Source organism: Hyperoodon ampullatus (genome assembly GCF_949752795.1).
Source record: "Hyperoodon ampullatus genome assembly, chromosome: 1".
Taxonomy (NCBI): Eukaryota; Metazoa; Chordata; class Mammalia; order Artiodactyla; family Ziphiidae; genus Hyperoodon; species Hyperoodon ampullatus.
In genome coordinates, this window is record NC_136914.1 from 113655634 (window position 1) to 113677004 (window position 21371).

The window sequence follows — 21371 nt, forward strand, 5'->3', positions numbered from 1 at the left end:
AAGTGGATGCCCCATACAGGAAGGGGATCCCAGAGGTGCAGTTCCAGTTGAGGTGGGGGTCTGCACCCTGCCTTCCAGCCCGCCCTCCTCCGTGGCATCTTGCCGGAACCCCCAGAAATGACAGGAGTGCTTTCCAAGGTTATGTCAGTTTCCACACGGAGTCTGAGCGCCACCCGTCCACGTGCAGGAGCGCAGGGTGACCCCTGTGGAATCTGAGGCCAGGGGGGAAGGGGAGGCCCCGGGAACCCTCCCCCTGCCCTGAGGGCCCTGAGTGGGAGGCCGGCTTGCCAGCAGCCTGCCCTGTGGGGAGAGGGCAGGGATTCTCTGAAATCCTACCTGCTCCTCCCCGGGCCTCTCAAGGCTTAATAATGGGATGGTTATTGGCGGACAATGACATTTTGTCCCTTGAGCAGCCACCAGAAGAAGCTGACTGGACAGAAAGGCAGAACAGAGGGAGGAGAAAACCCCGACGCGGCAGAATCTGTATTTAGGAGTGTGAAGAGGGGATGGCAAGATTCCTGTAGTCAATTCAAATAGGATTTGGTAATAGGAGGGAATTCAGAAGGAAAAAAGAAAATGAATCATGCATCTGTAACAAAGCTTTAATTGTCGGCATCTCTTGGAGGCCGGGCCTTTGTGGAGAAGGCGCCGAAGTGCTGCGTGGCTCTGGCTCCCATGCCAGCCACCTCCTGGCTGGAGTCCGGCCTGTAGCCCTCCACCGGGACCGGGCCTGCCCTGGCCGGCCCCGAGGGTACAAGAAGGTAAATGTGGCTCTTCCTCCCGGCATTTGCGAGTACGATTTCTTGAAGCTCGGTTTATGTGAAAAACGTCACCGCTCGCCCCTCCTGCCCCCGAGGCCCATCAGGCTGGGAGGATGGCAGCTGCAGGGTGCTCCCGCGGCCCCGCCTGCAAGGATGGGGCCAGCCTTGCCCTCCGGAGGACTTCTTCCCTGCTGGCAAGGCCACAGGAGTACAGGGGTGAGGACTAAAGAGGGCATGTCACCCCTACCACTCCCCACCCCGGGCAGAGCAGCCACCTCTAAGGCAGAGCCAGTTCTTCTATTTAAAAAAATTTTTTAGAAAACTTTTGGCCACGCTGCAAGGCTTGCGGCATCTTAGTTCCCCAGCCAGGGATCGAACCTGCGCCCTCAGCAGTGAAAGCAGAGTCCTAACCACCGGACTGCCAGGGAAGTCCCCAGAGCCAGTTCTGAGCGCCACCTGCCAGGACAGGGCAGTGCAGCCGGGCCAGTGGATCTGTATGCCTGGACAGAGGAGGCAGCTTCTCCCCACTTTCTTCCTGGCCACACCAGGGCCCCGTGGCTGCCCGGGCTGTGGAGCGGGGAGAGGGCCTCAGAGGCGGGGTCAGGAGAGGGGCAGCACCAGCGGCCATAACTGTGTCTAGGAAGGCGGTGGGTAACCTGGAGGACAGGTATCCCAAGCGCCTGTCAGTGTCCTGCAGTTCTGACTCCACCGAAACCAGCAGGTACTAAGCATGTCTGGAGCATGGTGGCCTCCGGCCGTGCTCACTACTGCCTGTGAAGTTGCTGCCGCAGGTGCCATTTTACAGAGAGGGCTCTGGCTCCCAGCTCATGGGGTGGCCGGGCCTCCCCCAAGCCCGTGTACAGCCAGATCTGCAGCATGTGGTCCCAGCAGATAGGACCAGGGCTTCTGGAGCTTAAGAGACACACATTTCAGCTCAAAGTTAGGAAGCTCTGAAAGCTGGAGTTTGGGGAGGGGAAGAAGAGCCCCCAGGAGGGAGCTTTCTGCCTTAGGAGTGTCTGAGTTCAGGCTGGCAGCTGCTCTCCTGACCCCCTGCTCCTCTTCTTCTTCCCGAGCACTGCTCTCCTTCTAACCCCTAATATCACATCCTCATCTGTGTGGTCATCACGCGTGACAGCCACAGCCGGCTCCGGGGGTCTCAGTGGGGACAGAGACCCTGTTTCCTTCACTGGTAGGTCTCCAGTGTGTAGGCAGGTCGTTGGTGCCATTTGTGAAGGAATGAAGGAATGATTGGTTAGTCTGTCGGTCAAAGAGTAAGGGCCCCACCTCCTACCCCACCCCAGTGCAAATGACATCAGAGAACCAGACAGTCAGCCCTAGAAGGGTGGTTAGGTCCATTGTGCAGACAGGGCAGGAGGCCTGGCCTCAGCTGCCCAAGGTCCCCAGCCGAGCTGGGTTCCAGTGTTGCTGGCCCTGGTTCAAGCAGCCAGCATGGGTCTCTCCCTAACTGTGGCCTCTGAGTGCTGATGGAGCTCCTGCCTGGCTCCTACCCGCTCTGGATTTTTCTGGAACTGGGATGAAACCAGAGACAGCCCCCTGAACGCACTCATTCTGAAATCTCGGCCAAAGGCTGCCCTCCTGGTTAAGTGGCCCACCAGGGTGTGGGCCAGGGATGGCACCCAGCTCACCCCAGGAGCACTTTCTCTCTCTCTCCTCCAGCCAACAGAGGGGAGACTGGCAAGATGTGTAATTTTCAGTTGCTAATTGTGATGCCCTGCAGCTTGCTGAGCTAAAAATAGTCTCCATTTTGTTGAGTAGGTTAAAAAATAGAAGTCCATGTGCTGCCTCCGAAAGAAGCACCACTTGCAAAGCCTGGCAGAGGCAGGGGGGCTGATTCGTGCCCCTCCTCCACCTCCCAGAAGATCCCTGGGGGCTCATGCAAGATGGGCCCTCAGGGCCATTTTTGTCCCAGTTTTCCAGAAAGCTGGGTTGCTTCACTTGACATCCATGGATGAGCTTCTGGGAGCCCGTCAATCCCTGAAATCATATGCAGAATGCCGTGGGAATGTGCACTAATCCATGTGCCCAGGGCGAGGGCCTCAGCCTTCATCTGGTGCTCGGAAGGTTATACCCCGGCCAGGCACAATGATGAGGAGAAATGACAGTCCCCAGAAGGAGCAAGGCAGTGGGGCAGGCAGGCCTGGACAGACCTACTCACCACTGCCTGCCTAAGCAACCTAGTGCAAGTCGTGGGCACTTGGCATCCTCATCTAAGAAATGGGCATCTCCACACCGCCCCCCGTGGGTTGGAGGGACTGCGTTGAGATGAGAGATGTAAAGCCCAGCACACGGCTGGGCTCCCAACTCCTGATGATAAACATTGAGAGTACAAAGGTTAGTCAAAGAAAGCTTCTCCCTGCTTCTCCATTTCTTAGAAATTTCCAGAATTGCAGACTCCAGGATTGGAAGGGGTCCTGAATTCTGACTGTGCCCTGGGAACCTGCCCCAGACAGCTCCTCCCTTTCAGAGTTGAGTGGGGGCCTGACACTGCTCCCGTCCAGCTGTGCAGCAGGCTGTCCCCTCCCTGGGCTGCTGTCCCCATTCTCAGCTGGGGCAGAGCTGGCTGTGTCTGAGGCTGCCCCGGGGGGGGGGGGTGGGGCGCAGTGAATGCTTGTTGAGCACTGCCACCCCTTTCCCAGGATGTGCCCCGAGGGCAGAGGTAGTGTTGGGAGCAGGTAGCTGAGCATCAGAGGCCAGGAGGCCTGCGGACCCCGGAGAGCCCACGGGTGGGGAGCCTCCCAAGTGGCTCCTGAAGGATGAGGCCCCTGCCCCACCTGTAGCCCCAAGTCCCTTCCTGCCGTCCCCTCCCAGCCCACCTTCCTGCCCAGAGCTGGGGCATTGAACCGGAGGCTCCCGGGCCCTGCTCCTGGGCAGATACCCTCCCCTTCAAGGGCCAGGAGGCAAGAGATGAGGCAGGAGCAGCCCCGGGCATGCAAACATCTCCAGGAAGCTGTGCAGTGCTGCCCCGGACAGTTGTGAGCACGGACAACCCTGCACGCGGATGCTGCAGTAATTGGATGTTTGTCTAGAGTCAGTGTCACGTGCATTCCTTACCCAAGTATGTTTAAGTAAATTGTTTGTGACAGCGTCAGCTGTGGGAACCTTTTATGAGACCATTGGGCAGTGTCAGGCCTCCCCAGGCCTTGTTGAGCCTCTCAGTACAGGAAGCAGGAAAAGCACTTGGGAAAGGCCTGTACCCAGGCCTGGATGAGTGTGTGAGTGGAGGACATGAAGATACATGACGGTGTAGCCATGGATGCATCCAGGTGCACATGGTGGGATCTGGCTGTCGTAGTGAGGCCAGCAGCCCTTGCTCAGCACCATCTGGACCACTGTCACAGCTGCGGCTCCCAGGGGTCCAGGGGGCTCCTGTGTGATGGGAGTGGAGTGCAGGGTCTCTGAAGGCCGTCTTGGGCACAGCTGGAGTTTGTGAGCCGAAGGACTGTGCCCCAGGTCACAAAAGCCATACACACATGCCTGTGTGTGTGGCCGCCCCTCCCGGCGGGTGTCCAGCTTTTGCACGCGTGTGGCCAGGAACAGATACTCTCCTCCCGATTTTGCTGCCTGCAGGCTCCCCTTCGCTAGGGCCACATTAGAAAGCACTGCAGCAGTGAGCGGCACCCAGATCTCTAGCCAAAGTCTCTTGAAGAGGGACTTCCCTGGCGGTCTAGTGGTTAAGGCTCCGCGCTTCCACTGCAGGGGGGTGTGGGTTCGATCCCTGATGGGGAACTAAGATCCCACAAGCTGTGTGGCGTGGCCGAGTCTCTCGAAGAGGCTGCAGAAGGGAATTTCATTCATAATCTTCTGTGTGTGAAAACCCTCTTTTCCCATCTTTGCCGGCATCTCTCACAGCAGTGGGGCTGCCTAAGATCTCCTCTTACTTCCCCACTGTGCTTCCCTCTCCTCCTGGGCCCTCAGTCCAGCAGCTTCCATGTCCTTGATGCTTTGGAGCAGTGTGTTCCTTAGAAGGTGTGCACTGTGTGTGCAGGGCAGCTGCACGTACTCAGAAGCTAAAGGTTTTCACCGAGTGCCTCAACGGGGCCTCCAGCCTGAGTTGTGTGGACGCAGAGCTCCGGGCTGTACCCGCAGGAAGGAATCCCATGCTCATGCAGGCCTTGGACGGGCTGAGCGGAACCCAGAGGACGCTGTTTACTTTCTGAACTACGACACGCCAGGTGTGTGAGCACTTGTTCTGGGCTGAAGCCACCCTCCTTGCCTTCTCCCCTCCTGTATCCCCACACCCAGGCCGGGAAGTCTGGGGACCAGTGTCTTGTCTGACAAACAGCTGGGGCTCACACGGATGGAGTAACTTGCCCCAAACCAACAGCTGGAGAGGGCCTGGGCCCGGGACTGGGTGTGTAGGCTCCTAAGCTCTGGCGCTCGGGGCGCTTGGGGGCCTTCAGCTGTGCCTCATCTCGACATGGGCGGGGCTGTGGAAGCAAGAAGAATGGCTGCCCTTCTCTGAGCCCAGCCTCCCTAGAGATCGAGGCAAAGCTAACATGCCACCACTTTACGGGGGAGCTGGTCCTGGGGAAGCAGGAGGGAGGGAGGGAGAGCAAATAGATAGTGGGGATGGGAAGCTTTTGTGCCTCATTGATCCGAGTTTACTCCAGGGTATTACCCGACCTCCCCGCCCCCGCCACGCCTGGGTTGTACGCATGCGCACACACGCGCACGCACGCACGGGCTGGGGTGGAGCCACAGGGTCTCGCACCTGAGCAGAACCCACAGCCCGCGCAGGAGGCCAGTGGCCTGCGGATGGCTGTGAGGCCCTAGGTCAGAGGCCGTGGGTCAGAAGTAGCGGCAGCCCGTGCCGGGCCACTAGGGTGCCATCGAGGCAAGGCACAGAGGCGGGTGGCACAGAACAGCGCTGCTCCCGCTCCCAGGGGCATGTTTTCTCGTCGAACCCTCATCGCAACCCTGCGAGGGAGGAGGGGCAAGAACCTCTACGCCCACTTTACAGCGGAGAAAATGGAGGCTCAGAGCAGCTCAGAGGCTTCCCCATTGTTGTCGAGACAGTGTCTCCTGACTCCAGCCTGGACTCTGTCGCCAGGTCCCAGACCCAGGCCTGAAACCACCGGAAAGGACTCGGCAGGTGTGTACGTGAGGGTCACGGGCGAGGGTGCAGACAGGGAGCGCTGAAGGAATGGTGTTTCAGGAGCCTGGGGACTGGGCTGGACCGTGGTGTAGGGGTAGCTGCAGCCTTGTCACGCTCAGGGCGGCAGCAGGAGTTAGTCGGATGGAGCGCCTCTGCCGAGCCTGGGGGTGCCGGGACGGCCTGTGTCATACAGAGTGGTGGCGGAGCCCCGGAAGGGGCGGCAAGAGGGAGAGGGCGACAGTGCAGCCACAGGAAACTCGTACGCCTCCTTGCTTCGCCCACCTGGCCCGCCTGACCCACGGCCAGCCCGCTGGACACTGCTGGTGGCGGCTCATCCAGACAGGCAGCAAAGGGTCCCTCGGGCTCAGCTTTTGCCCGGCCAGTCTTCCCTGCCCACCCCCTGCCGCCACCGTGCCACTCTGCCTGTGCAGGGGCAGTAGCTGTAGCCTTCTCGCCTGGCACCCCGGCACCCTTCGAGGCTTGGCCATGGGGACCCTGGGCCCAGATGCAGAGAGGACCCTCTTCCTCCATGGTGCCCCCAGAAAGCCAAGTAAACCCAGGGAAGAGACGGGCAAGCGCTGACACTGAATTCAGAGCCAGCTCTCTCCCGAGCTGGCAGGAGCGCCCCTTTTCCCCCTGCGCCTGGGATGCCCTCATGCCCACCAGGGCCTGCGCGTGAGGTGGGAAAGGTGGGAAACTCGCAGGGCCTGGCTTCTAGGAGCCGGTGAATCACTTTCACCCACCTGGCTGTGAGTCGACTGCATCTATAATTATAAGGTGCTGGCCTTCCTCCTGCGGGAACAGAGGCGCAGCTGTAAGAACTCAGAGGGGGCAGGCTGGGTGCAAGTCCGCCCCCCACTGCCCCCAAAAGGGCTGCTGCCTTGTCCAGGCCAGCGCCAGCTGACCTGGGGCAGTGGTGTGGGTCCTTGGGGGCTCCATCCTCGGGCTTACCCCAGCCCCATCTTCCCCCTCCCTCGGGCTGGCTTCTGGAGGCTTCCAGAGCTCTCCACCGATGTCTGAAACTCCCCAGGTGATTCTGTTGTGCAGCCACAGCCAGAGGCACTGACCTAGGTGAAGCTGCTCTCGTCACCTGGAGGATGAAACTCTCCAAGGGATAAGCACGTCCAGGAAAGGTGAGGACGTGACCCAGCAGGCCTGGGCTCGGACTCGAGGTCCTGCGTTTCAGTGATCGACCAGGTGATGGCACTGCTGGTTGGGCCACAGAGGGGCCAGTGAAGCTCTATATAGGAGAGGGTCTGAAACTCCAGAGCAGGCTGAGTTCTGACTCAGGGGAAGGTGCGCTGGCGCTGTCGACAAGTTCCTGGTGATGCTGATGCTGCGGCTCCAGCACTGCATTTGCTTTAGGGCGTCCCCGCAGGGTCTGACTCCCTAGGAACCTTGGGGACCTGTGTGTCTGGAATGGCCTGTGTGGGGCTCTGAGCAGGCACACCTGTGGGAGTCAGCACCTCAGTTGGGAGGTGCTACCATGTCTAGTGTGCAGTGCTTTACCCCAGTGAGCGCATTCATTCCTCCCAGCAAACCTCTGAATTAGTGCTCCCTGTGCCCATTTTACAGATGAGGAAATTATGGCTCCAAGAGGTTGAGGATCCTGATAAAGCCACAAGTGGCTGAGCCAGGGTCGAACTCAGGCCTGCCTGACTGCCTTTGTTTCCATCCTGGCCCTGCTGCAGTCTCCGCGATCTTGAACTTTCTTCTGTGTCTTCTTCCAACGTCTCTAAGCCTTCATCGTCACCTACTGAAGGTTTATCGTAAAACTTGTCAGTGGCAGCTCTGAAGCCCTCATTGCATCCCCTTCCTCTGATGATTTGCTTTGTGACCTGGGGCAGTTACTTGGCCTCTCTGTGCCTTGTCATCATCTGCAGCATGCAGAGAGTAAGGGTTTCTCTCGTGGGGTTATTGTGAGGATTAATGAGATGATTCAGCTCTATCATTACTGTCACTGCTGGCACGTGAAGTACTTAGAGTCTTAGCTCCTGTATTTCATTTTTTAAAACAATTTTTATTGGAGTATAATTGATTTACCATGTTGTGTTAGTTTCAGGTGCACAGCAAAGTGAATCAGTTATACATATATCCACTCTTTTTTAGATTGTTTTCACATATAGGTCATTACAGAGTAGTGCTAGAGTTCCCTGTGCCATACAGTAGGTCCTTATTAGTTATCTATTTTATATATAGCAGTCTGTATGTGTCAATCCCAGTCTCCCAGTTTATCCCTCCCCCGTCCCCCACCGATAACCATAAGTTTGTTTTCTACATCTGTGACTCGATTTCTGTTTTGTAAGTTCATTTGTACCATTTTTTTAAGATTCCACATATTAGCAATATATTTGTCTTTCTCTGACTTCACTCAGTATGCCAATCTCTAGGTCCATCCATGTTGCTGCAAATGGCATTATTTTGTTCTTTTTTATGGCTGAGTAATATTCCATTGTGTATATGTACCACATCTTCTTTATCCACTCCTCTGTTGATGGACTTCCATGTCTTGGCTCTTGTAAGTAGTGCTGCAATGAACATTGGGGTACATGTATCTTTTTGAATTATGGTTTTCTCCAGATATATGCCCAGGAGTGGGATTGCTAGATTATATGGTAGTTCTACATTTAGTTTTTTAAGGAACCTCCATACTGTTCTCCATAGTGGCTGTACCAATTTACATTCCCACCAACAGTGCAGGAGGGTTCCCTTTTCTCCACACCCTATCAAGCATTTATTGTTTGTAGATTTTTTGATGATGGCCATTCTGACCAGTAAGAAGCAATACTTCATTGTTGATTTCTATTCCTCTAATAATTAGTGATATTGAGCATCTTTTCATGTGCTTTTTGGCCATCTGTATGTCTTCTTTGGAGAAATGTCTATTTAGATCCTCTGCCCATTTTTTGATTGAGTTGTTTGATATTGAGCTGCATGAGCTGTTTGTATACTTTGGAGATTAATCCCTTGTTGGTTGCTTTGTTTGCAGATATTTTCTCCCGTTCTGTGGGTTGTCTTTTCATTTTGTTTATGGTTTCCTTTGCTGTGCAAAAACTTTTAAGTTTAATTAGGTCCCGTTATTTATTTTTGTTTTTATTTTCATTACTCTAGGAGGTAGATCCAAAAAGGTCTTGCTGCGATTTATGTCAGAGAGTCTTACATTTTAGGTGTTTGATCCATTTTGAGTTTGTTTTTGTGTTTTGTGTTAGAGAATGTTATAATTTCATTTGTTTACACATACTATACAGTTCTCCCAGCACCACTTGCTGAAGAGACTGTCTTTTCTCCATTGTATATTCTTGCCTCCTTTGTCATAGATTAGTTGACCATAGGTGTGTGGGTTTATCTCTGGACTTTCTATCCTGTTCCATTGATCTGTATTTCTGTTTTTGTTTTGATTACTGTAGCTTTGTAGTATAGTTGGAAGTCAGGGAGCCTAATTCGTCCAGCTCCATTTTTCTTTCTCAGGATTGCTTTGGCTATTCGGGGTCTTTTGTGTTTCCATACAAATTGTGAAATTTTTTGTTCTAATTCTGTGAAAAATGCCATTGGTAATTTGATAGGGATGGCATTGCATCTGTAAATTGCTTTGGGTAGTATAGTCATTTTCACAGTATTGATTCTTCCAATCCAAGAACATGGTATATCTCTCCATCTGTTTGTGTCATCTTTGATTTCTTTCATCAGCGTCTTATAGTTTTCTGAGTACAGGTCTTTTGCCTCCTTAGGTAGGTTTATTCCTAGATATTTTATTCTTTTTGATGTGATGGTAAATGGGATTGTTTCCTTAATATCTCTTTCTGATCTTTCATTGTTAGTGTATAGGAATGCAAGAGATTTCTGTGTATTAATTTTGCATCTTGCAACTTTACCAAATTCATTAATGAGCTCTAGTAGTTTTCTGGTAGCGTCTTTAGGATTTTCTATATATAGTATCATGTCATCTGCAAACAGTGACAGCTTTACTTCTTTTCCAATTTGGATTCCTTTTATTTCTTTTTTTCTCTGATTGCCATGGCTAGAACTTCCAAAACTATGTTGAATAAAAGTGCTGGGAGTGGACATCCTTGTCTTGTTCCTGATCTTAGAGGAGATGCTTTCAGTTTTTCACTGTTGAGAATGATGTTGGTTGTGGGTTTGTCATATATGGCATTTATTATGTTGAGGTAGGTTCCCTCTGTGCCCACTTTCTGGAGAGCTTTAATGATAAGTGGGGGTTGAATTTTGTCAAAAGCTTTCTCTGCATCTATTGAGATGATCAGATGGTTTTTATCCTTCAATTTGTTAATATGGTGTATCACATTGATTGATTTGCATATATTGAAGAATTCTTGCATCCCTGGGATAAATCCCACTTGATCATGGTGTATCATCCTTTTAATGTGTTGTTGGATTCTGTTTGCTAGTATTTTGTTGAGGATTTTTGCATCTATGTTCATCAGTGATATTGGCCTGTAATTTTCTTTTCTTGTGCTATCTTTGTCTGGTTTTGGTATCAGGGTGATAGTAGCCTCGTAGAATGAGCCTGGGAGTGTTCCTTCCTCTGCAGTTTTTTGGAAGAGTTTCAGAAGGATAGGTGTTAACTCTTCTGTAAATGTTTGATAGAATTCACCTTTGAAGCCATCTGGTCCTGGGCTTTGATGGAAGTTTTTAAATCACTTTTTCAATTTTAGTACTTGTGATTGGTCTGTTCATATTTTCTGTTTCTTCCTGGTTCAGTCTTGGAAGGTTATACCTTTCTAAAAATTTGTCCATATTTTCTAGGTTGTCCATTTTATTGGTGTAGAGTTGCTCATAGTAATCTCTTATGATCCTTTGTATTTCTGTGGTGTCCGTTGTAACTTCTCCTTTTTCATTTCTAATTTTATTGATTTGAGTCCTCTCCCTTCTTTTCTTGATGAGTCTGGATAAAGGTTTATCCATTTGTTTACCTTTTCACAGAACCAGCTTTTAGTTTCATTGATATTTTCTGTTGTTTTCTTCGTCTCTGTTTCATTTATTTCTGTTCAGATCTTTATGATTTCTTTCCTTCTACTAACTTTGGGTTTTGTTTGTTCTTCTTTCTCTAGTTGCTTTAGGTGTAAGTTTAGGTTGTTTATTTGAGATTTTTCTTATTTCCTGAGGTAAGATTGTATTGCTATAAACTTCCCTCTTAGAACTGCTTTTGGCGTGTCCCATAGGTTTTGGATCGTTGTGTTTTTGTTGTAATTTGTCTCTAGGTATTATTTGATTTCCTCTTTGATTTCTTCTGTGATCCACTGGTTGTTCAGTAACATATTGTTTAGCCTCCATGTGTTTGTTTTTTCCCTGTAATTTATTTCTAATCTCATAGTGTTGTGGTCAGAAAATATACTTGATATGATTTTAGTTTTCTTAGATTTACCAAGGCTTGATTTGTGGCCCAAGATGTAATCTATCCTGGAGGATGTTCCATGTGCACTTGAGAAGAAAGTTTATTCTGCTGCTTTTGGATGGAATGCTCTATAAATATCAATTAAATCCGTCTGGTCTAATATGTCATTTAAGGCTTATATTTCCTTATTATTTTCTGTTTGGATGATCTGTCAATTGGTGTAAGCGGGGTGTGAACGTCCCCCACTATTACTGTGTTACTGTTGATTTCCCCTTTTATGGCTGTTAGCATTTGCCTTATGTATTGAGGTGCTCCTGTGTTGGGTGCATATATATTTACAGTTGTTATATCATCTTCTTGGATTGATCCCTTGATCAATGTGTAGTGTCCTTCCTTGTCTCTTGTAACAGTCTTTATTTTAAAGTCTATTTTGTCTGATAATGTGTATTTTTACTCCAGCTTTCTTTTGACTTCCAGTTGCATGGAATATCTTTTTCCATCCCCTCACTTTCAGTCTGTTATGTGTCCCTAGGTCTGAAGTGGGTCTCTTGTAGACAGCATATATATGGGTCTTGTTTTTGTATCCATTCACCCAGTGTTTTTTTTTTTTTTTGCGGTACGCGGGCCTCTCACTGTTGTGGCCTCTCCCGTTGCGGAGCACAGGCTCCGGACGCGCAGGCTCAGTGGCCATGGCTCACGGGCCCAGCCGCTCCGCGGCATGTGGGATCTTCCTGGACCAGGGCACGAACTCGTGTCCCCTACATCGGCAGGCGGACTCTCAACCACTGCACCACCAGGGAAGCCCCACCCAGTGTTTTTTGATTGGAGCATTTAATCCATTTACATTTAAGTGATCATTGATATGTATGTTCCTATTGCCATTTTCTTGTTTTGGATTTGTTTTTGTAGGTCTTTTTTCTACCCTTCCTCTTTTTTTCTCTTCTCTTGTGATTTGATGACTATCTTTAGTGTTGTGTTTGGTTGCTTTTTCTTTTTTGTGTGTGTATCTATTGTAGTTTTTTGGTTTGCATTTCCTGCCTAGAGAACTTCCTTTACCATTTGTTGTAAAGCTGTTTGGTGGCACCGAATTCTCTTAGATTTTGCTTGTCTGTAAAGCTTTTTATTTCTCTGTCGCATCTGAATGTGAGCCCTCCTGGATAGAGTATTCTTGGTTGTAGGTTTTTCCCCTTTCATCACTTTAAATGTATCGTGCCATTCCCTCTGGCCTGCAGAGTTTCTGCTGAAAAATCAGCTGATAACCTTATGGGGATTCCCTTGTATGTTGTTTGTTGCTTTTCCCTTGTTGCTTTTAATATTTTTTCTTTGTATTTAATTTTTGTCAGTTTGATTAATATGTGTTTCGGCCTCCTCTTTGATTGTATCCTGGATGGGACTCTCTGCACCTCCTGGGCTTGGGTGACTTCTTTCCTTTCCCATGTTAGGGAAGTTTTTGGGTATAATCTCTTCAAGTAGAAGAGATTTCTATTTGAAATCTTCTCAGGCCCTTTCTCTTTCTCTTCTTCTTCTGGGATCCATCTAATGCAAATGTTGGTGTGCTTAATGTTGTCCCAGAGGTCTCTGGGACTGTTCTCATTTCTTTTTTCTTTTTTTAATATTCATTTATTTATTTGGCTGCACCAGGTCTTAGTTGTGGCATGTGGGGTTTTTTAGTTGTGTCATGTGGGATCTTTAGTTGTGGCATGTGAGATCTTTTTTTTTTAAATGAATTAATTATTTATTTGGCTGTGTTGGGTCTTCATTGCTGCACACGGGCTTTCTCTAGTTTCAGCGAGCAGGGGTTACTCTTCGTGCGGTACGTGGGCTTCTCATTGTGGTGGCTTCTCTAGTTGCGGAGCACGGGCTCTACGCGCATGGGCTTCAGTAGTTGTGGCACACAGCCTCGGTAGTTGTGGCTCATGGACTATAGAGCACAGCCTCAGTAGTTGTGGCACACGGGCTTAGTTGCTCCGCAGCATGTGGGGTCTTCCTGGACCAGGGCTCGAACCCATGTCCCCTGCACTGGCAGGTGGATTCTTAACCACTGCGCCACCAGGGAAGTCCTGCATGTGGGGTCTTCACTTGCGGCATTTGGGATCTTTAGTTGCAGCATGCGGTATCTTTTTTAGTTGCGGCATGTGAGATCTTTAGTTGCAGCATGTGGGCTCTTAGTTGTGGCATGCATGTGGGATCTAGTTCCCTGACCAGGGATTGAACCCAGGCCCCCACATTGGGAGCGTGGAGTCTTAACCACTGGACCACGAGGGAAGTCCCTGACTGTCCTGATTTCTTTTCCTTCTTTTTTCTTTTCCATGGCAGTGATTTCCACCACTCTGTCTTCCAACTCACTTATCCATTCTTCTGCCTCCGTTATTCTGCTATTGATTCCTTCTTGTGTATTTTTCACTTCAGTTATTGTGGTGTTTATCTCTGTTTTTTTTTTAATTGTTGTTCTTTTTTTTTTTTTTTTTTGCGGTACGCGGACCCCTCACTGCTGTGGTCTCTCCCGTTGCAGAGCACAGGCTCCGGACGTGCAGGATCAGCATCTATGGCTCACGGGCCCAGCCGCTCCGTGGCATGTGGGATCTTCCCAGACTGGGGCACGAACCTGTGTCCCCTGCATTGGCAGGCGGACTCTCAACCACTGCACCACCAGGGAAGCCCTATTGTTGTTCTTTAAATCTTCTCTTTGTTAAACATTTCTTGTATCTTCTCGGTCTGTGCCTCCATTCTTTTTCCAAGGTTTTGGATCATTTTTACTATCATTATTTTGAATTATTTTTCAGGTAGATTGCCTGTCTCCTCTTCATTTAGTTGTCCTTGTAGGTTTTCTATCTTGTTCCTTCATCTGCATCATATTTCTCTGTTGTCTCATTTTGTCTAACTTTCTGTGTTTGTGGTCTCCTTTCCACAGGCTGCAGGATCACAGTTCCTCTTGCTTCTGGTGTCTGCACCCTGGTGGGTGAGGTTGGTCCAGGGGCTTATGCAGGCTTCCTGGTGGGAGGGACTGGTGCCTACCCTCTGGTGGGTGGAGCTGGGTCTTGTCCCTCTGGTGGGCAGGGCTGTGCCAAGTGGTGTGTTTTGAGGTGGCTGTGAGCTCAGTAGGACTTTAGGCAGCCTGTCTGCTGATGGGTGGGGCTGTGTTCCTATGTGCTGGTTGTTTGGCCTGAGGCTTCCCAGCACTGGATCCTGCAGGCTGTTGGGTGGGGCCGGGTCTTGGTGCCAAAAGGGGGACCTCCAGGAGAGCTCACGCTGATCAGTATTCCTTGGGGAATATTGATCCTTCCCCCCACAAGTGTCCTTGTCCCCCACAGTGATCTACAGCCAACCCCTGCCTCCCCAGGAGACCCTCCAAGATCCCTAGGTAGGTCTAGCCCAGGTTCCTGTGGAGGTACTGTTTTGTGCTGGGTCCCAGTGCACTCTTGTATGCACCCTCCAAGAGTGTTTCCCCCAGCCCTATGGAGCTCCTGCTCTCAAGCCCCGCTGACCTTCAGGGCTGAGATCTCTGGGGGTTCTTCCTCCCAATGCCAGACCCTCAGACTGTCTTGGAGGGCTATTTTTATGTCCCTATATAGCCTGTGTGATTTTAATATTTTTTAGTGCAAGGGCTGTTTTCAGTATGGGTGTCTGCCACCTCTTTCCTCAGTGTATGCTGGCCATTATCCCCTTTATAGGAGGTTTGACTGGTGTTGTGACCAGAGCCTGCACTGGGTATTGAGCGGGGCCTCCCCTTTGGTCTGTGGTTGTCACCGCCATGTCAGGGGCGGAGTCTGCTCCCTGGTTGTTGTTGAAGAGGCCCCCAGATCTGTTTCTTAGCTGTGTTTCTGATCTGCAGTGCAAGGTAGGCAGGATTGGAGCACTCCCACTGGGAGAGAAGCCACTGAGTATTCCTTCTCTGGAGATGTTCACCTGTGAGTGTGCTCTGTTGTGTCACCTTTCACCTGTTGTGCAGGCTCACAAATTACACTGTTGTTGGTACTGCTTTCAGCCCCACCTTAACCGTGGATATGCCTGCAGTTGGCCCTGGTGTCTCTCAGGTATTGTTTTCACCAGGCCACCAGCGTAGATCCACTGAAGACATGTCCCAGGACTGCAGTAATCATGCATCTGACCCTTCTGTGGGCGCTATGGGGGCAGCTCAGACTCTGGCCTGGCCCAACCCCTGTGTGTATGTCCCCACAAAGTCCACAGCTGCTAAAACTAGACCCATCTCAGCGGTGGGAGCACTCATTGTTCGGATGTTCTGCAGCTCTGAGTTTACAAAGCTGGTCACAGGGGTATAAATCTGTGCTTCACACAGCCGCGAGGAGTGATTTCAGCTCTTCTTCCTTAGTTGCATGGCCCCTGGGGCTCAGCTGTGACTTCAGCCCCACCTCTGCATGTGGGTCACCCACCAGTGTCTGCTCCTGAGGCTGCCCCGGAGCACAGGTGCCCGCCCAGGCGGGAGGGGGCAGAGGCGGTGAGTGACCGGGACACACGGGCCTGCTCTAGCGGAAGCCCCTCCTGGTAGCTACTGCATTTCTGACTCTGATTGCTCTGGCCATGTGCTCCCTCCCAGGACAGGAGCCCAGATTTCCTGGGTCCTCTGCTCTGAGTGGCCCTTCCTTGAGAAAGGGTCCAGCTGGGGGTGATGGACACACAGGTGTGTGGCCAGAAGCCTCAGTCCCTGCTCTTGCTGGGACAGGAGAGGAGGACCCCACGTGCAAGAGCAGAAGAGACCACAGAGTGGGGTGGGGGGTGGCCAGCAGAGATGCCAAGCAGAGGTCTTAATGGGTAGTCCTGCCATCATCCCCACTTGACAGCTGAGGAAATCGAGGTTGGTTGGACTTGTCTAGGAACAAGGAGTTGGCCCGTTGCAGGGCTGGGATTCGAACCCAAGGGGGCTCTAAATTCCTGTCCAGGAAGACCCACTTGGGGAACCTGTCTCCTACCACTTGGCACTGAGCCTGGAAACCCTCCCCAAGGTGCTCATGGCCTGGTGGGGGTGGGCTCTGCTAGGGACTGGGTGGGAAGGGAAGGGCCTCTGTGGGGGGGAGTCCCCAGGATCCACAGGGCTCAGCGTACAGAGGAGCAGGGAGAGACGTGGTCAGAGAGACCTGGCCCCAGGCAGAGTCCCAGGGTAGGGGAGAGGCTGGGTGGTTCTGCACAGCCCCTGGGGACTCCGTCCATTCCCCGAGGGGGTTTTGGGCCTCCGCCTCAAAGCCCACCCTCACATTATGACCCGCTAGATGGTGGCCATGCTTCTGTCTGCAGACCCAGCTCTGGGGCTGCAGCCTCTTTATTATGCCTTTATAAAAAGAGCTGATTTCAAAACTCAGCTTCTTTGCACTAAAAAACAAAGTTATTTAGAATATGACAAAACAGATCCGCCATTTAGAAAAGTTACCAAATAGGTGACAAATGTGTAGAACGGAAAGCGAAAGTCTCTTCCCCCCTCTGCTTCCTTGCAGTAAAGTCTGTAATGAGTGTGGCCACGGGTGGCCAGATGTTTTCTGTGCCTTTATTTACATGTCATGTACACATCTGTTTATGTCATTTAAAAGTGACTGGTGCGGGATCTTGTGCAGCTGGGGAGTCCAGGGGTGGGGTCCTTGGCCCAGCTGCTGTCATAGGGGTCACTGCCCCAAGCTGAAGGGATGGGCCTCACGTGGCTGCCCCTTCCTTCCCGTGGCCTCCTGGGTGGTGCACGGGCATGGTGTAGGCAGGACGCAGTCTCTGGAGGACCGAGACCCCCCACGGGTGGGGAGCCCTGGGGGAGGAGCAGCGTGATGAGGGATGTGCCGCCCAGTGGCTGTGCAGCACACACGGACTGGGGCCCCACCCCCGGGGTAGGTGACTGTACCCTGAGCGCACGCCCCTCCCCTGTCGAGGGGGACAGTGAGTGCCGTCTGAGGCTCCCTAAGGAGCTGTGGGCCGGTGCCCAGTGTAGAGCTCAGCCCCCTGGCTTCCTGCTAGGCTCACCTGTTCCCCCACAGGGGGCTGCAGAGCTGGGGGGCTGAGTCCCCAGGCTGGCTCCCCACTGGCTAGCCCTGGGGCAGGTGTCCCTGCAGGCGGCCTTGCCCTGTGGAGGATCTGGTAGGGGCTCTGTGAGTTAGTGGGGGGTCAGTGTGCTCCCCCCGTAGCACCCTCCGACCAGAGCAGCCCTCTCTCTCCACGGGGGGAGAGGCCAGAGGCTCTGAAAATGCCATTTCTGATGACCAAGAAGCTTGGGGTCAGGATGTCCAACTGGCCAAGGTTACCACTCTTGGGTCACCTTTTGAACCCAGAACTGTGTGATCTCAGGAAAGTCGCCCCACAGCGCATGGCCCTCAGCTGAAGTGCTGGGGGTCGGGTCCCCTCGGGTCCCAGTGACGTCACAGCAGAGCAGCTGCCAGGGCTGAGGTGCCCAGGGAGCCCACCTTCCTTATTTCCTCCCACAAAAGGCTACTGAGCACGGCCATGGGGCGGGTTCCAGCCAGACAGGAAGACGTGAAGGCAGGTGATCAGCCACTTCTGGCCTCGTGGGTTAGCAGTCTAGCGATTAACCCAGGGGTCTTCCTAGGGGTGGTGACACCCGGGCTGGACTCGGAAATCCTAGGATTTCCTCGGTTGAGTTCCTTCTTGCTGAGTCTGTTGCACTATGTGAAAAGTGAAAGGTTTGCTCAAGTCAGTGGTTCTTCGACTTGAGCGACAAAGAGGACCCACCCCAGGGTTCTGACACGGTGGGGCCTGAGACTGTGCATTCTAACGTGGGTTGAGGGGAGTGTTCTGTGAGTCTGAACCCAACCTGACACGAGGGCAGCACGGAGCCTGGGGGCCACAGATGTTGCAATCCAGGCCTGTCCCCGGGGACTTCCCTTGAGCGCTTGCTCTCCTTGCAGAGGATTTTCTGAGAATCCAAAGGCGACCTCCAGGCGTTTGGCAGAGAAACCAGTGTCTTGGGCCGGGCCCCTTTTGCCCTGGTGTGAGGCTCAGCTGATGTGCTGGGGTGGGAGTTGGCTCTCCTTGTAAAGCCCTTGGAGGGGCCCCTCATGGCAGTAAAATGCTCATGGCTGCTGTTTGCTCCGCCCAGTGGGGAGACTGAGGCCAGAAGGGCTCAGAGGCCAACACTGGTCCGGGCAAGAGAGCAGGCCAGGGCTGGTTGGAGGTGTCATCAATGGCAAGCTCAGAGCTGGGGGCTCTTTCTGCCCCCTGAGGCGTGGGGAGCAGCCCCGGCCCGGAGAGGGAGGCCAGCGCGGCGGCCTGGGGAGCTAGGGGTGGGGCAGCGGCGCCTGCCTGCCAGTGACCAGAGAGGGTGACACCTGGCCATGGTCCCCGCCAAGGCAGGAAGGGCCAGCTCCTCCCCCCGGACTTCAGCCTCCCTGCTCTCCAAGGGTGGGACTAGCCCAGCAGGTGGTGCAGGTCACCCCTGGCCAGCAGGAGGGGCAGTGCGCCCACAGCACTAGCTTCCGAGGCCTCGGGCTGGCAGGTGTGCGTCAAGCTGATGCCACAGAGCCTCCTCCAGACGCGGCCAGCTGCCCCGGGCAGTGAGGAAACTGAGGCCCAGAGGGCTGCAGACCCTCCCGGGCCTCATGAGAGCCTGCAGCAAAGCCTGGCTGCAGTGTGAGGTGGGGACCCTCAGCCCTCGTCACACTGAGCCCCCAGACTGCTGCCCAGCATCTGTGTCTAATAGGCATTTCAAATCCACGTGTGCAAAAGCAAGTTCCAGGTCTTTCCCCACACCCCACCCTCGAAGCCCTTCCCCGTGCTGGTCAGTCGCTCAGGCGGAATACTGTTCTCCACAGCGTCCAGAGTTGACCCTCCTCCTCTGCCATCACCTGACCTGAGCAATGTCTCCCAGGGTTTTGTCATGGCAAAACCCACTGATTGGTTTTTAGATCTCTCCCTGGCTGGGTCTCCACACGGCGGCCACGGTGACCTTCACCCTGAGTCAGGTCACTCCTTTGTCCGGCACCCTGGGCCCCCAGGTGTGCATGGTCTGGCCAGACCACTCCCCTGCTGATCACCTTCCCCGACACTGGCCTCAGGACCTTGGCACCTGCTGTCCTTTTTGCCTCGAACCTCCCTCTCTTATCCCGGGAAGCTGCACAGCTAACAGCATCAGTCTGTCTCAGGGCCCCTCCCTGAGGCCGCCTTGATCACCCCCCGCACACTCAGTGTTCTCCTGGTGCTGTTTTTCTCCATAGTTTCTCTTTTCCCACTGGGATGGAACCCCGGGAGGCAGGGCCTTCTGTGTCCAGATGCCTGGACTGAGGCCTGGTATGCACAGAGCAGGTGCTGAAGAAACATTTATCAGACACATTGATCAGCGGCTTCGGGGCCACTGAGGAGCCTGCCCGCCCACCTGTGCTGACATCTAATGACCCCCCTCCCGGCCCTGCCGGGGCTCAGGCTCTGCACCCGCACGCAGGCTGCAGGCGGCTTGGGAGGAGGGCCTGGCGGAGGTGCCTTTGATGCCTCACGGCCTCATTCTTTTCTCCCAGGAAACTATGCCCCAGACGTCCGTGGTCTTCTCCAGCATCCTCGGGCCCAGCTGTAGTGGACAGGTGCAGCCCGGCATGGGGGAGCGAGGAGGTGGGGCCGGCAGCTCCGGGGACCTTGTCTTCCAAGACGGACGTCTCATCTCCGGGTCCCTGGAGGCCCTGATGGAGCACTTGGTCCCCACAGTGGACTATTACCCCGATGTGAGTGCCCGGTGACTGGTGGGATCGACCTGGCTTCCCAGGGAGACTGCTGCTGGGGTGGAGAGGGAGGTCCCCCATCAGTCAGAGCTGGACGGAGCAGCAGGGAGCCCCGGCCCTACCTCCTGTGCTTTCCTGCTCCCTCCCACCCTGGCCCCCAGCCTAGGAGAGGGGAACCGGCAGTGACGTCCCTGCTGTCCCCAGGCAGGTAGGAGGTGGCCCTGGAGGAGCAAGAGGGGTCTAAGGGGCAAGGCCAGGGCTTCAGAGTCCTGGTGAGGGTCCACCCATCAGTGTCCCGTCTCTGAGCTGGGAAGTTTGTTTTGTGCATGAACTGCAGTGGCTCAGAATGAAGAAGGTCGGCCCCTCCGCGCCCTCCTGGGCACGTGTGTGCGGGCAGGACGGGCCTTTGCCAACCCGAATCCTGCCTCTTCATCTCAAGGTGACATTGGTGCGTTCTCGGAAGAGTGAGAAAGAGTTCCCTTGTCACGTGTGTCTTCCCTTCCGCCTCCAGTAGATGACGTCTCGTAGTGGCAGTGGGGCTGTTACCTGCTCCCTTTCGAGAGCCAAGCTGCCCCTCTGGGTGCCCCCTCCCTCCTGAGGGCAGGGCCCTGCGCATGGCCTCCGGGCGACAGACAGGGCTGCGAGGGAGGGTGGGGAGGAATTGCCCCCTCTGCCCTCCAGCTGGGTTTCCGGGGCTCCAGGCCGCCCCCCGCCCCCGACATGTCAGGCCTCCTCCCTCCCTCCTGGGGCTCTGTCCACTCCTCTGTCTGTCCTTCCGTCCACTCCGGAAGTCCTCTCAGGGCCTGGCTGGGGCTGGTGGTGCCGATGTGGCAGCCGAGGGCCAGGCGGCAGAGCCGGGGAGAGGGGACCCCAGGCCCTGAAGACGTCCGGAGCAGGGCCGCGGCCCCCCAGGGGCTGGGACCTCCAACCCCAGTGCTGGTCTGTGCAACAGTGGCCTTGTGTGGCGGGGGGAGGGGCCTCCCCTCCTTCAGGCCTGTCCCCGGGGAGCCTCAGCCAGCTCACCCAGTGTTGTCCCCAGAATACTGTGCCCTGGGGTCCCAGCCTGCTTCCCAGGAGAGAGCCAAGGGGCGGCGGAGGTCGAACGGGGGTCCAGCTAGGCATCAGCCCGGCTGCCGAGCACCCGGGCTCCCCGCCTTTCCCTCACGGCCCGTGCCCTGCAGACGTGGGTGGCTGGGGACACGGCGCTCCGTCTGTCTCCCTGCTCCTCCCGGGAGCCGCGCAGCTCCTGCCTTGGGCTCTCCTCTGCCCCTGGCTGAGAGCTCCGAGGTGTAATAGCTGCGGCCTTCCTTCACGCTCTGAGCCTTCTGCTCAGGAGGGGCCCCTGGAGGTCCCACCACTGACAGGCCGGGCCCCTGGAGCACCCGTGCTGCACAGCCCAGGGACACCCTGCTGCTCCAGGGAGAGCCTCCCCAGCGGCCTCTGAGGGCTGCATCGGGGCAGGGAGGGCCTGAGGGCCGAGTCCC

General features: G+C 54.0%; 1 protein-coding gene across 2 annotated transcripts in view; it reads left to right on the forward strand.

Annotated features, from left to right (window-relative positions):
* The window catches only part of RASGEF1A (RasGEF domain family member 1A), a 181035-nt gene that overhangs the window by 151225 nt on the left and 8439 nt on the right, over positions 1-21371 (forward strand). The window contains exon 2 of one of the 2 annotated variants that reach the window (XM_079707529.1): positions 19690-19890. In XM_079707529.1, the coding sequence (XP_079563655.1) occupies positions 19696-19890 (195 nt within the window). In that variant the 5' untranslated portion in view covers positions 19690-19695. Of the gene's footprint in view, positions 1-19689; positions 19891-21371 lie in introns of those variants that run through there. The other variant, XM_079707528.1, reaches the window with a different exon arrangement.